Genomic DNA, 17,777 nt, shown 5'->3' on the forward strand with positions numbered 1-17,777 from the left:
CTGTCTACCTCTGGGGAAGAGGTGGGGACCTCAGAGAGTGCACTGCCGTACTATTCTCCCACACCTTCCACCAGCACAAAAAAGTCTCGCCTTGGTGGGTATGTGTGTGCATTTAGCTGTGAGGCACACTTGTTGAGCATAGCACACATGCGCCAAAGCAACTGGCAGAGGCTGTTACAGCCCAGGTCACTGACACTCGGAGGACTGTGGGAAGCCTCAGGTTGATGACATGCCTCCGGAATCATCTGCAAGGTGTCAGCTGCTGGATCTGCAGTGTGAGGTCAGGGGACATCTGATGGAGTCCATCCAGGCCATGAGAGCAGCCTTGACTCTGGCATGCGTGAGCTTGGCTTCCTCCATTCAGAGCTTTGCAACTCGGAGGGAGAGCCAAATGCAGCAGGTCACTCAGTGGCTGCAGGAGACGCATTTGGACCTGCATGTTATTGCTACCTCAATTTGCTCCATAAAGCAATGGATGGGCAAAAGGAGACAGAGGCATCTGGATTCGCTGTCAGGTCCTCGAGCCGCTCAGGTGAGCAGGGAGATTCAAGTGCACCTTCAAAGGGAAGAGGAGCGGCAGGCTAATGCATCTGGGGGTGCTCTTAGAGCACTCCTGGAGTGGCCACCCCACCCCCTCAGCTCCTCTGCCAGTGTGACTTGACCCTCAAGTGGCACTGATAACGGAGGTGACACCTGCAGCAATGTAGGAGGCCCCCAGTATGTCGGGGCCCTCCTGGCCTCAGGCATCCAGAGGACAGCCGCCAGCCTCCACCTCAGCTGACAGCACAGGGGAAGCACCTCGTAGGGGCAACCGTAAAAGATTTAAGCAGAGTACGTAGCTGCACTCAGGGCTCATGGGTGATTATTTTGTGTTGTAAAGGGTTCAGTTTGGAATTGCCCCAAATAAAAATGGAATGTGGCAAGGCGAGTGTTAGGCCTCTACTTATCTCAAGCTCTCTGGCCTTTAAGGCACCCTGGCTCCCTCAACGGAAATGCTGGAAGGCACTACAGCGAATGAGGTCAATGCCATCCCCATGTTGATGTGCCATGTCTTGCTGTGTGCAGGCACATTTTGAGTACAATGAAGTAGCACGCATCAGGGCTACAGAAACCTCTCACTTTATTTATTGGATTGATTGGGTCATACAAGCAGTTTCAACTGAAAAGTCTCTGTATAAGCACCTCCCTTGCACGTCATGCCTCTCTACTTGGTAGTGGTTGTTGGTGTGCCTTTTCATCTCATGCCTGCTCGTTGTCTTCCTCCAGCTCCTGTTCGTCGAAGGACGCAGTGCTCTCATGGTCCTCCTAACTGGCCAAAGCCTCCCCACTTCGAAGTGCTTGGTTAAGAAGAGCACAGCATACCACAACATTACAGGAGACACTGTCGGGGCAAATTGAAGGGTTCCACCAGTTCTATCCAGACACCTGAACTGCATCTTCAGAAGTTCTATGACCTGCTCGATGGTCGCCCTAGTTGACCCATGGCATGCATTGTACTTCTCCTCTGTTTCAGTGCTTGGCCTCCTCACAGGCATCATTAGCCATGTCTTCAGTGGGTAGCCCTGGTCATTGAGTAGCCATCCTTGAAGGGTTGCAGGAGGTTTGAAGAGGTCTGGCACCTGGGACTTGCGAAGAATGAAGGCATCATAACTGCTTCTCAGGAACAGAGCAGACACTTGAAGGATCCTTCTGCGGTGGTCGCAGACCAGTTGGACATTGATAGGATGGAAGCCGTTCCTGTTCAAGAAGGCTGCTGGCTGCTCTGTGGGTGCCTCGATGACACCCTGCATCTGAGTGAATCCAACGATGTCCCCGATTCCTACCGCCCTCTCAGCTTGACTGTCTAAATCAGTGTCAAAGACAATGAAATGGCTGGCCCTCCTGAACATGGCATTGGTGACCATCTTGATGCAATGTTGAGCTGTGGACGGGGAAATCCCACACATATCTCTGAAGGATTCCGAAAATTATCCTGAGGTGCAGAAATTCAACACCATGGTGACCTTCAGTGCCACTGGCATATGGTGCCCACCACTTTGCATGGGCCCGAGCTCATCCTCCATCATGGCACAGAGCTCTGTGCTGGTCTTCCTGGAGAAGCGGAGTCTTCGACGACACTGTTGCTCTGACATCAGCAGGTAATTGAGCCTGGTGCAGCAGATCCTCTCAAGTGGGTAGGCGGTTCTGCGGACAGGAGGCTGGTGGCGTCCCCCTCCCGAGGGTGAGGCTGTTGGTGGTCCACTGGTTGCTGCTGCTGCCTCCCACTTTGATGCTCCTCCTCACTGCAGGTCCCAAAGCCTGACTGGATAGGCCCCAATGCCATTCTCTGCACAGTGGGTCCAAGGCCTCCTTCCTCCAGACCCTCCATGTCTCACCAACCTTCCTACAGTCTCTGGTGTGCCACTTGAAGGTCAGCATTGTGCCAGTCAACGCCTGACACCCAAACTTACTTCCAACCTGCTCCCTGCTGTCAATGGCAGTGTCCACGCTGTCCCACCATCCCCTCAACAAGGTTCTCACTACTGATGCCTGCCATCTGCAGCCAGCCTTGACCTCCCGCCACCTCACCATCTCCATATAACTGGCAAAGCTCCGAAACCCCTTGATCCCTGTGCGCCCCTTATAAACTTCCATTTGTCCCATAAAATTTTAGTCAATTGCCTGATTAACAGGCTTAATTACCTTGCCTCTGCATCAAAGTGGCTGTTCCTCCCACCATGCTGGCTGCCCTTCAGAAAATCCAGAACTGACATCAAGGACTTCTGCTCCGACGTCTTCCGTCATTATTTTACCCGACGTCCCACCTCCCTACCCGCCTCCCACTTGCGCAGAAATTTCATCCCAATGTATCCAAATATCCAGCTGCGGCTATTCCAGATGCTGCATCATCTAATCAAGCATCTGATTATATTGCCACAGTTACTGTGGGTAGTATAAACATAACGTTGAAAGCTTTTCCTTTGATGAGTGACTGAGAAAGATAATCCTCAAGTATGAGTGCTGGAATAATCTTCATGTTCCACTGCATATCCTGTTCTGAGAGTGGCTATCTAATACGTAAATAATTTAATTCCATCACATTGTTATTTAAAAAAAAATGTTGTTGTATATAATTAAGCATTTCCAATACTTAACAAGCAACACAACAGATTTATAGGTATGATGATATCCAGAGAAACACAGTTAGGCTGCTTTCATAGTTTTGCTGAAAATGTAGGACTGAAGATGGTTGTGAGGGATTCTGTCCACTTATGTTAGAAATGCTTTTTGCTGCTTGGGAGTCTTCCAACAACTCCTTAATGTTATCCCTTGGGAAGGTGGAACTAGAAGCTTGGAAAACCTTCAACCAAAGGAACTCTTTGGGATAATGGTCAAATCACCATTTTGCTTCAAGGCACTCAGCATATCGATCTATCCGACCAATGTGAGCATCTCAATCTTGTTGAAGATCAGGGTTAGAGTGTAAAAATACTTTTCCTCTTTCTCATGTTTGGGCCATCTCATAACATGCCCACTACATGCCTCAAGGCAGCCAGACCATTTACTCACAGTCAAGGTGCTGCTCTGAATTTAGTCACTTGTAGCTGACACCAAGGAGTCTTTCAAGGGAGGATTTTCCTGATGATTCAGTCCAGACACCTCTATCTTCAAAACAGCTGGGGCATCATCATATCTAGGCCTTATGGAATGGCAAAGTTGTGCAGAGCACAGAAAGCTAAAACCACACTCAAAAGTAAACTGCAGACCACCTTCTGATCTATTAAGGCAGTGAAAGCGCCTCTTTAACACTCTATGGTCTCCTAACCACAAGTGTACACATGTACTTCAATGTGACACTTCTTAGCTGTTGTGCTTGTCACTCACTGAAGAGTCATTATCCATCGTAACCAGGGTTAGTCTTTGACATCCACAAGCCATTTGACTAACTTCCTTGGAGAGCTTAGGCAATGTGGAATTCTGGAAAATAAAAGCATCATGGCAACTTCCAGTAAATCTGGCAATGATATGAAGGATTCTTTGCATCTACTCACACACAATCTGGACATTCAACGAGTGGTTTCCATTGTATTAAGAAAGTTGAAGGGGTTAATTATTGAAGCTCTCAATATTGCATAGGTGAATTTTGGGGAATTTAGCATCATGATATTGTTATGATCAGGTGAGGAGAGGTCGAAGGGTTCCCCGCTTGTCTCTCTCCTTGTTTGACCGCAACAGGGTTTTTTTTTCAAGTGGATGTACTTGCCAATTCAGTGAGTGTTGAACTATTTACCATGATTTACTATGATCATAAAAGAACCAATCGGACAGGTTGTCTTGAGCTTTAACAAAAAAAGAGGTTAGCTTTATTGTACTTAAACTGATCCAAGTAAAATAATAAACTATGCTCCAATTTTCACACACACACACAAATAGGTTACAGAGTGGGGAAGGATAGACTGGTCGGATTAGAGTCTGGAGCAATAAAAAGAGGTGTACAATCTGTGGAGTTAGTTTGGTGACTCAGTGGTCCTGAGGCTTCCGCTTACAGATGTGGACAGCTGATTCGGGATTTTCCTGGAGACAGTGATGCAGCTGGTTTCCTTCATGGGGTCTCTGTCTGCAGCAGTGATAGGCTTAGGTGGTTACGGTCAGCAGACAGAGATTGAAGCTTGTAAGGAGGACTGGGGGTGGGGGGGAAAGAGAGAGAGAGAGACAGGCCCCACTTGGGTCTTCTCTGGTCAGTGTCTAGCTTCTTGTCTGGTCTGCAGCTTAAACACACAGATGGTGGAGTCTGTCACATGACCATCATCTTCCAGTGTTTATTTCCTCTTACAAATTGATCAGTTCATGTCTAGGAATTCCCTTCTCTCAACCAGGGTCCCATTGTTCCAGTGATTAGATTGGAGTGGTTCATCTCCACCAGAATAATGTCCCAAGTGATTGCCTTTAATGTCTTGTTAATGGGGATAGGACAGGTAGTTCATTCAAAATTCCCAAGTCATTGTTCTGGCTGGGGACAGAGCATACACTACATCTCCACCTCGATGCATTGGAATATAGGGTATTTTGATGCAAATTGTGGTGGTCATTTTACTTGATAGCAGTCACCTTTAAACTGTTCCGATTTTAAAATTTAATTCAGGTTTGTAGCTGGTGGAATAAAAAAATCATCATAGCATGTGTTCGTGACAATATAATACACTCAAGAAGCTTGACACCATCCAGGACAAAGCAGCACGCTTGATTGGCACCCCATCTACAAACATTCACTCCACCACTGACGCACAGTGGCAGCAGTGTGTACCATCTACAAGATGCACTGCAGCAATGCACCAAGGCTCCTTAGACAGCACCTTCCAAACCCGCGACCTCTACCAACTAGAAAGACAAGGGCAGCAAATGCATGGGAACACCACCACCTGCAAGTTCCCCTCCAAGTCACACACCATCCTGACATGGAACTATATCGCCGTGCCTTCACCATCGCTGGGTCAAAATCCTGGAACTCCCTTCCTAACTGTGGGTGTACCTACCTGACATGGATTGCAACGGTTCAAGGGTGGCACAGTGGCGCAGTGGTTAGCACTGCAGCCTCACAGCTCCAGGGACCTGGGTTCAATTCTGGGTACTGCCTGTGCGGAGTTTGCAAGTTCTCCCTGTGACCACGTGGGTTTTTGCCGGGTGCTCCGGTTTCCTCCCACAGCCAAAGACTTGCAGGTTGATAAGTAAATTGGCCATTGTAAATTGCCCCTGGTATAGGTAGGTGGTAGGGAATATGGGATTACTGTAGGGTTAGTATAAATGGGTGGTTGTTGGTCGGCACAGACTCGGTGGGCCGAAGGGCCTGTTTTAGTGCTGTATCTCTAAATAAGTAAAATAAAGAAGGCAGCTCACCACCACCTTCTCAAGGACAATTAGGGATGGGCAATAAATGCTGGCCTAGCCAGCGACACCCACATCCCATGAATGAATAAAAAATAAATAATATAACTGGGCATCCTTGTGACGCCTAATGCCTGTTTCAGGACCCTTTGTGAAATCAGGTCCACTGTTCTCATTGGCAGAAGGGTCGAGAACTAGACGACACCAAAAGACGATAAATGTAAACTTAGATACATTACTCCTGTTTCTTCGTCTAAGTCATTAATCTAGATTGTAAATAGCTGAGGCCTCAGCACTGATCCTTGCGGCACTCTACTTATTACAGCCTGCGAACTTGAAAATGGCCATTTATCATTATCTTTTGCTTCCTGACCATTAACCAATCCTCTATCCATGCTAATATATTACCCCCAACTCCATGAGCCCTTATCGTACCTATTAACTTTTTGTGCGGCACCTTATTGAATGCCTCTTGGAATTCCAAGTACATCACATCTACTGGTTCCTCTTTATCGACCCTACAATATACATCCTCAAAAAATTCCAATACCTTTGTAAAACTATGTTTACTTTGTCTGATCATACTATGATTTTCTACATGCATTGTTAAGACTTCCTTAATAATAGATTCCAACACTTTCCTAACTGATGTTCGGCTAACTGGCCTGCGGTTCCCTGTTTTCTCTCTCCCTCCTTTCTTAAATGGCTCTCTGTGTCAGCACAACACAAAGCCCTTCCCATGAAGGCAGAACGTACAGCAACAATCATTATATGATCTCGCATCAAATGCTGGTCACAGTCTGAAGAAGAGAGTGCCGCTGTTTGAATTCTGTCCAAAAACTGTGATGAATGCCACATATCACCGATAGGTGTTAATGCGGCCAAATACTGACAGCAGACTGCCTTGTTTGGGCATTATTAAGCATGTACTTTGCTCCCACAAAACTCCCTTGTGCATGACGTAGTTGTACTTAGTAGTGTCGCCAGATGAAAAGTGTTCTGTTTTCTAACACTGTCGACCTTCACCCGATGAACACAACATAAACTGCAACATGAAAAAGTGCTACTAAAGTATGCATACAGAAAGAAACATAACCATGATCACATGTTTTAAACAGCTTATGTTATGGTGAGCTGCAGTAATTTCTTAATTGGAAAACACATTGCAGGGATAATTAAGATGGTAGGATCTGAAAAGTATATTCAACACAAATAAACGATTTTCAGAGGGAAATCCAAAGTTTTATTCTATCAATACTTCTTTTTTTATTTTTCTTTCTCCTCGTCTTCTGAAGATGCTAACTCATACTGACATACAGCTCTGTAGGAGTTGGCTGATCTCCAGTATCTCACCCAAATTGTCATTCTTCATGTGTGAGCAGGATGGTAGTTGTTAACAGCTTACTTGACAATTAAAAGAAAGACTTGTATTTATATAGCGCTTTTTATGACCACAGGCCGTCCCATAGTGCTTTACAGCCAATGAAGTACTTTTGATGTGTAGTCACTGTTGTAATGTACAGCCAAACATGACCTGTCGTCATCCAACATCCGTGCATGCACACTTTGCAGCTGGGATAGCAATCAGGAATGGCTGATAGCAATCACGTTGATTTGTACACCTCCCTACCCTTGGGGCAGTGAGACCCTGGCTCAGATAACTAAACAGTAAAGTCTTGGGATCCAAGGTGCAAGCTTCCTGGACTATATGGCTCAGTTCCAATTTATTTTAAATGGATTAATTCTTCCTTTAAAATAGCAAACATAGGAATGCCATATGAATGTGTGAGCATTCATCTGCTATTATTGTCAATAGCAATGAACAGTGATATGCAATAGATTTTACAAGTTAGGGTCCGGAGTTCATGCTAGATATTTGGGTGTGGAAGTCACTGCACCGTATGATTTCCCATCCATTCTGACCTCTGTGCCCAATTTCTCAATAGGGCAATTTTTCAGCTTCTGTACTTCCACCACAGGAGCCCTGCTTTCCAGGAGCACTTATCAGAAAACCACAGAAGCTAGTAGTAGGAACCTAGGAATTGCTAACCGAAAAAAGACCAAGGTCTATCTAATTCATAACAACAGATGAACATAAGAAATAGGAGAAAAAGTAGGCCATTCCGCCCTTTGAGCTTGTTCCACATTCAATAAGATCATGGCTAATCTTCTATCTCAATTTTACTTTCCCATAAAGTTTGCATTCTATCATTCTGGTAGTCGCATGATACAATGATAATGGAGTTGACTAATTATAGCAATCAATCTCTATCAATTAGTCTACAACATGAGGTGAGGTAAACCCGCAGACCACAATTTTCTGACCATTAAAATGGATTTAGAATTAACGGTCAGAAAGTCAAGGGTAGCACCTGCCTTGTTCTCTGACAGTCGAGAGCCTACGGTGAAAACATGATATACCCTAAGTACATTACGATTGCTACCCCTGAAGCAATAATCTGTAGAATCTAGCCTTATTTCTTCAATAAAGTGAAGCTAAACCTGGTTCAAATGAAGTGTTAAATTCACTTGGCTTGTTCCTCTTCTGTTTGATACAGGGTATATAGAACATTATGGATCACTTTGCAATGAAATACAGCAGAGTATTCTCATGACAGCATAAAACTTGCCAACATGAGAATAAGCAGACTACGGACTATTCATTAACAATTAGGAGCTCTGAGCAAGTTTTCCACAAATGTGACTTTTGACATAGAAATGTTGCTGAATACCTTTAAATTGTGACTCTTTGAGCTATAAATAAAAATAAGTAATTCTACTGTAGGAAATATAAAAGGGGCATTGCAACAACAGGCAAATTATGGCACTTCATGCCACATGCCACACTTGGTTTGCAGAAGTCTGTAAAATTGCGACTGAGTGGAGAGAAATAAATGGCCACTTTTTTCAAACCTGATTGCAATTAAGAATTCTGATTTTCAATTACACAGTTGTCAGGACCATGATTTTAGGTATGTCCACACCTCAGGAAGAAGGAAATAAAATCTGGCATAAGTTGTGCTGTCAGTAAATTTGATATACCATAATAAATCTCAACCAAAAATGATCTAGCACACAACCAAAAAACGGTGCATCATTGCCTGTCATTGAGTTACCAGAAGAGGATCAACCGCCCATATCCCTGGTGCAAAGACAATAGATTTTTTTTTACATATTGCACCACAAAACAGTTGCCTACCAACTGTACGATGATGCTTCTGGTAGGGACAAGTAGTCTGGGAAGCAGATACATACAACTGATTGGTTCTGTGAAATTTAGAAAGCTTATTAACAGAAAAGTAGAACAAGTTCTGATTTTTCTCGGCCAACTAGTCGGCTTTCAAATCAGAAACTCACAAAGGAATGTGAATGACAGAGGTTTTCAGCTAAGACATCCACTTGTGCTTCAACTGAACCAGAAACAAAGCATGTTAATCCTGGGATGACCTTTACATAGACAATCACAGCATGACTTCCATCAATGTGGAGTTCAAATTTTACCTTTGAGCTCGTTACAGAGGTGCAGCGCTTTGTGCTTACTGAGCCTACAATTTGTGATTACGCAGGTGTCTGCCTGATCCTGACATAATTGAGAAAAATTGTTGTGTTTTGGAGGACGGGAGGGGAGTGATATCAAACACGTCTACAAGTAGTTCAGAGCAAACATAACAGAAGAGGCAACTCCATTTATGGAAGTTAATGCAATGGTCCTGAATTGACTGGGCCCCCAGTCTGCCACCAGCCCTGCAGCAGTGTAGGGCTTCCAGTCACTGACTGCCCCCGACACTAACCACGTCAAAAATCCTGGGGTCAGCGAATTTCAATATTGCTGGGAGGACAAGGAAGTGAAACCCACCAGCAACTGGAAATTTGTTCCAGGAGGGCGGGGAACATCAGCGTAAAGGCACAGAATCAAGATGCAACTACAGGACTTAAAAGCATGCAGTCATTTAAAAGGAACATCTGTACTCAAGTCCTTTAGGAACCAAGCAAAGGGACACAAAGGAGCTAAACACAGGGCTGCAAACCTCCTAGAGCATGGTGTTGGCATATACCTTTAGGTGAGATACAGCAAAGGACAGATGGCAGGAAGGAATCGGGTTAAAACTGCTTCAGCAATATCGATGGGGTGGCAGCAGATATGATTGTGACTTCCATTTTCCCAGGACACCCTCCAATTTAGGTACCATAGGCAATAGGTCAATCTGATCTCATTAACTTGCAGGTTGATAGGTAAATTGGCCATTGTAAATTGCCCCTAGTGTAGGTAGGTGGTAGGAGAATGGTGGGGATGTGGCAGAGAATATGGGGTTAATGTAGGATTAGTATAAATGGGTGGTTGTTGGTCGGCACAGACTCGGTGGACCGAAGGGCCTGTTTCAGTGCTGTATCTCTAAATAAATAAACCCTCAATGTGATGACGTCACTCCCTGCTTCAACATTCAATCGCAGAATTAAAGGTCCCAATCCTCATCCATCAACAATCATCCCTCAGTCTGCCATGCCTTCTTGCACTTTGAGGCCTCAGCTCCCATGTCTTTGCTCCCTTCCCGCTGCTATCAACCTCCACCATTCTGTGAATGCTCACAGTGAGCAAGGAGTAAAATTCTGAGGCTCCTACAGCTAATTCACACTTCTTGTAGAAGAAAACTGTCTTTAATATAAGGGAACCACAGGCTACGAGGGCAGGGGGTGGGGAGGGGGGGGGGACCCCTTGCCCTCGAGTTACAAGTTCTAACCTCTTAAGAAGAAGTGCTGACACATCTGGGGTCATACTTTAACCAAGCTGAGGGTGATGGAGAAGTGAGAGCCCCTGTACCCACCATCATTTTGTGGTGACAATCTGTGGCTCTTCTCCATTCCGTAGCAGAAAAATAGACAGCTCTCATGCATGCATTCTCTCAACATTCCAGAGTGTGCTGCTCTGGATTTCCTACTGTACCTTAACATCTTTTGCAAAACCTGTTCCTCTTTACCTCCAGAAGCTACAAACCACAAAGCAGCAGTGTTAAATGAGATGGAAGTAGTACCAGGCTCTTCTACCTCTGGCATACGTACTAACACATCCACTCTGTCACTTATCCTTTCCCACCATTCACCAAAGTGATCCAGTTAGGGGTGAAGAAACACAAGAGATCATAAGGTCAGAAGTGGGAATGTTTGCTGATGATTGCACAGTGTTCAGTACCATTCTTAACTCCTCAGATACTGAAGCAGTCTGTGCCTGCATGCAGCAAGATCTGGACAACATTCAGGCTTGGGCTGATTAGTGGTAAGTAGCATTCATGCCACACCCAGTGCCAGGCAATGAGCATCTCCAAAACGAGAGACTCTAACCATCGCCCCTTGATATTCAATGGCATTACCATCACTGAATCCACCACCAAAAACATCCTGGGTGTCACCAAAGACCAGAAACAAGCCATATAAATACTGTGCTACAAGAGCAGGTCAGAGGCTGGGAATTCTGTGGCGAGTAATCATTGAGGTTGATACCATAGAAACATGGCAGAATCTTTCTCATTGTGCGTAGCCTATTCATTTCAGTGCACAGTACCTTTAAATCATTTTGCGCCATATCTTAAACAGGACAGCTTATGAGCAGCCTGCACTGTACCTTCCGGTTGCTGCATGGTCACGTACACAGACTACAGGGAGCACTGCACAGAAATAGTTTTTATTTAAACATTACTTATCCTTAAGTTGTTCTACTCTTTTGTGTTCTTTGATTCATAAATTATGATATTCATCTCACTACAAAACAAAAATTCAATTATTTTACTCAGGGCTTGTGAATACTAAGACACTCAACTAAGGTAAATGGAAATAGCAATGTTTACGTGATCAAATGTCACATTATCAAATCTCCAGGAATATATCAAACAGGTCTGCAGCGTTAATTTGCTTCTGCAAAGGGCCTAATACCTGTTTCAGGTGCAGGCCCTAGGTACCTATGCTTCAGCATTTACCAAATGGTGGCTGGCCCACCTGCTATATTGGATGCGTAGGTGCCATTTTACACCTGCAAAACAGCAGTGTCAAAAATATATCCAGGCCTTGATTTGACCAGTATAACCAACTCATAACTTTCTCAGGTTCTGTAAAAAACTGACATTACAGCTGGCAGTCATGTGTTCACTACATATGTACAGATAGACAGCATAAATGATCAAATCAATCATATTTAACTGCTGCTGTGGTCCAATTTTGTAACAAATAGCAGAGTTATCAACCTCAGAAGGAAATGTCTTATGACATATGGGAATGCTATTACAAATACTGCTATATTGAAAGTTAGCATGTGATATATATTTCATTATAGAATGTTTCCTTTAATAGAATGCAATTATGCCGACAAGTTATTGCCTTAAAATGGCTAAATGCATAAGCACACTCAAGATATACTGAGGGGTTTAATTTCCTCTGGTGGCATACTGGTTAACACATTTGCAATTTTTTCACATTAAATTATGTTGAACTGGTTAATGACTGCTCCAAAATAGCACACAAAAAAATTGCACAAATCTGTTATTCAGCATGCTACCAAAGGAAATTGAAGCCTATGATGTCTCTTTGAAGTAAACTCTTATCTTTCTCTTTAAATCTAAGAACAAATACTGAAGAAAAAAATGGCTGATAAACTAGTTCTTTACATTAGTTTACTCAAGGTCTATTGTCTGTTATATTAAATTGCTGCAACAAGACAACAGCTATGGACATAATTTCAGTAGCAAAGGAAGTCTGGTATGTACATACCTGAGAAATCTTTCCAGATCATCTCTGCTGCACCGGGACCAGGATACATCTCCCAAATTTTGTCCTTTGATCCATTCCCCAGACATGATATGGAGACCATCTGCACAGGATGGATGATCATTGTCATGATTCATTCCCATACTGAATTTGAAGAAAAGTTTAAAAAAAATGCATATTGTTTTACTGACAGATAAAAACAAATTAATGGTACAGCTGAAGTATGTCAAATAGCGGGACATTTATTATGCATGAAACTTTTTCGCTTCAAATGTGTCAGATAAGGTCCTAAAAGGCAACGGCTAACAAATTTAGTACACATTCTAATGCCTTTCTAGATTTCAGTTTTTTTTATTTCAATTATATTAATAGATAATATTTCATATGGGTGATAAAAACATTTTAATTTGGTGAAATATCAATGTTCATGCATCATTACTGGTGATACCAAAGCAAGGGAGCAGATTGAAACAACTTACAGGTATTAAAATAAATCCTTTTTAATAATAGAGAACAGAATAAATCATGAGAAATCAATGAGAAATCCCTCATTGGAGAAGAAGATTGCATATATTGTCACTTGTGGCAGTTGTGGTCATTGCTCCACCTTAACGTTTGGCAAGTTCGAAAATAAAAATGTACAAAAAGAGATTTGGCCATATTACCCTTCTCACTGCATTTTCCAGACCATTGACTGATTCCAGTTATTTAATTATCTAACAGAATTCCTTGCAAAACTGTTCTCTGACCTCTGCATAAAATATGGTTGAGAAGAACTCCATAATACCCACCTATGTTAATGCATCCATTATTCAAATCTTAGTTATTTTCCACAGGTAGCATTCCCATAACTACAGAAGCTATAGTGCTACATACAGCATCCACTGGGATGAATGAATATTTCAGAGTTAGGCGCAGTTTTTTGGCAATGTTGATCAGATTGTTATTGCAATAGTAATATGGACTTAATTTTAAACGAAAAGAAGCTGCTGACTGTCACACTGATGTACTTAATCAAGGTTACTGAATGTGCTATCGATGCACTTACTGGAAAGGCAACCAGCAGAATCCATTACATGTGATCCAAATCAAGCATCCATTTGGTGATAGTAATCTATTCCTTAAAAAACTGGCTTGATCTTATTGAGGTTCTGCTCTTGATTTAAGAAGTTTCTTGAATTGTGTCACAAGGATTTGGCGACTCTAACCAAACGATCTTTGCAACACTTTGAGACAAGATCCTAGCTAATAAATGCAATAAAATTATATCATGCAAAAATTATATACATGTAATTACTTGTGCTCTGAATAATTATTGAATATTTTTGTAATAGTTGAAGTCTTCTTTAAGTATTAGATGGCTCAATTAAGCACTGGTCAAAGTCCCTCTTATTTTATATACAAGCCTTCAAGGAAAACCATTAAAGGTTCTTCCCTTTGAATCTGAAGGTACATCTAACATGAAGCACATACTCTGAAGGGCCTGTACATTTGATTCTTAATTTTACTCATGGGGTTGGAACTTATCTTTCAAAGTCAATTTTTCCCATTAACGTTTGTAAGTAGATACCACTTGGTCCCAATGTGACTCCATATTAATTTACAAATGATATGCACTCAAACATGCCTGCTTCAATTAAGATATGTTCCTTGAAAAATGGTAGAATTCACCGTTTAGCATGAATTCTGAACTGACATAAAATTAATCGGAGCCAAATTTTCGCCTGTATTAATCCCTGATGATTGTTTTACTTCTGCTCTGATGTGCTATTATCAGTTTGAGATTTTTCACATGAAGCCTGACTTGGTTATTTTCTGCATTATACTTAATTTAAATATGAACATTCTTGAGATGCAGCACATTATTTGCCAACAGTGAGGGAAACGTTTCTTCTGTGCACTTTGTGAAATGTATCACATTTTAACATGCAGGTTTAGAATTTAATTTACTTATAATGAACAGAAGAAATCCTCCCCCCCCTGCCCACCCCACCCCAGGCTATTTCAAATAATTTACCAAACGTGCCTTCTCTTGAATTTCATAAAGTTACCAATTTATTTAACCTATTTATTTATTACAGAACTATTCATAATGATTAATTATTGATCTCTTTACAAACACTTAACTATTCAGCACATTACAATTTGGTGTGCTAAGCCAAAATACAATAATAGTTAGTGTGCGCTTCAAACCAAATGGCCGTATTAAAATCCCATGCCAAGACTCCCCACTGTATTTAGTACACAGTGAAACCACCATGGACTACATATATCAACATGTGTGCCAAGTCTTTCACATTGTCTGATGAGAACTAGATTTTAAAGAGCCCTGTCTGAAAGCTTCTTTAAGCATTAGATGGTTCACAGCTGCACTGGTTGAAAACTGTGCCAAAGTCCCATTCATTTTATATAAAAACCTTTAAACAGAAAAGCGATCTTAACAAAAGGCTTACTATGGTGAAGTTGGAAAAAGCAAATATAACAATCTTGTTAAAAGAAGCAATCCTAGATTTAATATTTATGGGCAAAACTGTCTGATTGAAACCTTTTATATGCGCTGTATCTTGAAGTTGATATGTCCAACATGATTAGAATGTAATGGACAGAAATCTGAAATGATAGTAATTAATTCAATTTCACCATTATCGACCAACTTTTCAATAACAATTAAAATCTTCCAGCAGGAATTTATTTAATTAAAGGGATCAGCTGAACCACTCAACTTTATGAGGCCTTTAAGCTATGTCTAATGTCAAACATCATTCTATATAAACATTCAAAAATGGAGTTCATAATAAAGGTTATTAATTTTGAATGAATTGCTATTATGGTATGTTAATTGTATGTCCTTTCTAATTAACTGTGTAAGACTTGTTGTTGGATTAGATAGCTCTTTTGTTATACAAGTCAGAAATCCTGTTTCGCTCAAGTTGAGGGATTTAATTGCTCTCTGTGTCAGCATCAAGCTCTTCTAGGTCACATATAGTACAATTATATGCAGAGTAAAATTGCCTCCACTCTATCCAAAAACATGCCTCAGCTTCAACCTAAGAAGAGACTCTTCTACTGCACCAGTGTGACATTTTCTCATTTCCCCTAGCATCTATTCTATAGTCTCTCAGAGAGACATTGCCAATAGAAAGGAATATCAGGCGGTATGTATAACAGGCGGCCAATCTGCTACCTCTTATTTTATTGGATGGGATGTATAACCAGCACCTATTCCACTATCTCCTGTTTAATTGCATGGGATGTATAATAGGAGACAATCCGCTACCTCCTGTTTTAATGGATGAGATGTACAACAGTTGGCCAACCTGCTGCCTCCTGTTTTGTGGCCCCACTCTACCCCCAACATTTCTCAATCTATTGTATTTTTCGATTCTGTTCACCCATTATAATCTTGGTGTATCTGTGTTTTGGTATTTAAGCATTACTGCAGTTCCTGAAAGGCAACACCTTGCCCCTTACCAAAGCCTCCCCACCTGGCTATACTTTCTAACACTTTTGGCAGTCAAATCACCGCAGTGTTGGGGTGACCCTTATCATCAGGTCACACCTTTATCTCTTCCTCTAATCGAAAATAACTTTCTCCGCCACTGAGAATGTCACATTGATCCATAGTCACAGCCACCCCTTCAACCTTGCCACCTCTCGCAGGCTCTGTACCCCCACAGTCTTGATCTCTGACAAGGTCATTTCCAACCATTTCCCTGCATCCCTTACCACCCAAACACTGCACCCTCTTCCAATCTCAACTCTTTCTGCATCCAGGCTTGGAAAACACTCTCTCCCAAGTCACTTACAACAGCACTTTCAAACTCCCAGCTGCATAACCTTTGTCCTTCCAATCCACCATACTTCTATAGTTGTCGATTTGCTAAACTACTCCCTCATTTTCATCTCTGATGCCCTTGCCCCTAGTAACACCTTTACTCTCTCCCATCTTAGTCATTCCTCCTGGTAAGGCCCCAATTTTCACTCCCTCAAGTCCCATCTGGCACAGAACAGCTTTAGCTGTTATACAATATACTATATCACTACATCAGGCTGTTTAAAAAAGGTGATTTAAACCCTGATCTTCATCACTAAACCACTTTACAAGATAAAACATGCCTCACTTTGCTCTGGCAAAATTCCGGAATGCACAGTTAACCCTGGGTTCTTTTTCCACAACCAGCAAATCCCTAAAATCACTGCTCCTTTTCTTCACCTCTATAAAGTACAAGGAGCTCGTGCATTTCTCTGTCACCAAGGTTGAGATCATCCATTCAGCTGCTTCCCCCTTTCCTCCTTCCCACCAAGCTAAACCTTCTCCCAGCATCTCCTGCCCTAATCCTGTACCTGCATCTCTCTGCCTCTCTATTTTCCCTCCTATCTCCCTTCATGCCTTTTCCAAGCTCATTTTGCTCACGAGACCCAGCTCCTGCTCCGTGGATCCCATTCTCATGAAACTAGCCACATACCCTCCCTTCCAGGCGTCATGTTGGCTGACATTGTAAATGGTTCCCTCTCACCAGGTACTATCCCCTCCCCTTCGAAAGCTGCTGTTATCCCCTCCCAACACCCCACTGCTGAAAAAAAAACCTTGACTCCTAAATGCCTGTAAATAACATTTTGTCTCCAATATTCTCTCCTCTGCAAAGTTCTTGAAAGTGCTGTGGCTTCCCAAATATGAGCACATCTCTCTCACAGCTCCCCGCTTGAATTGCTTCAATCTGGATTTTATCCCTCCAAAACAGCCCTAACCAAAGTCATAAAAGAACTTCTCTGTGACTGGCCATGGTGCATTATCTCTTTTTATCTGCCTTGACCTCTCTGCAGCCTTTGACATCATTGATAACACCATCCTCCTCCAACACTTTCCCTTGTGGTCCCCCTCAGTGGGATTGTCTTCACTTGGTTCCACTCTTACTTATCTGCTCATGGCCAGATTATTTCCAGCAATGGATTATTTTTCTATGACTACACTGTCACATCCAGAGTTCCCCAAAGATCTATCCTTGGACCCCCTCCTCTTCCTAAGCTACATGTTGCCCTGGAGACATCAGTTTCCAGATACATGTATGATAAGACACCCAGCTCTAGCTTTCCATCACTTTTTTTCCAAACTCTCCACAGCTTCTATGTTTTCAGACAGCCCGTTTTGGAGGAGCACAATT

The 17,777-nt window shown here is 42.5% G+C and overlaps 1 protein-coding gene across 1 annotated transcript in view; it reads right to left on the reverse strand.

The window, feature by feature from the left end:
• LOC137369250 (A disintegrin and metalloproteinase with thrombospondin motifs 19-like) overlaps positions 1 to 17,777 on the reverse strand; it is a 593,631-nt gene that overhangs the window by 351,580 nt on the left and 224,274 nt on the right. Inside the window, exon 9 of the mRNA XM_068030172.1 lies at positions 12,619 to 12,759. Within this exon, the coding sequence (XP_067886273.1) occupies positions 12,619 to 12,759 (141 nt within the window). The remainder of the gene's footprint in view (positions 1 to 12,618; positions 12,760 to 17,777) is intronic.

Source organism: Heterodontus francisci, chromosome 4 (genome assembly GCF_036365525.1).
Source record: "Heterodontus francisci isolate sHetFra1 chromosome 4, sHetFra1.hap1, whole genome shotgun sequence".
Taxonomy (NCBI): domain Eukaryota; kingdom Metazoa; phylum Chordata; class Chondrichthyes; order Heterodontiformes; family Heterodontidae; genus Heterodontus; species Heterodontus francisci.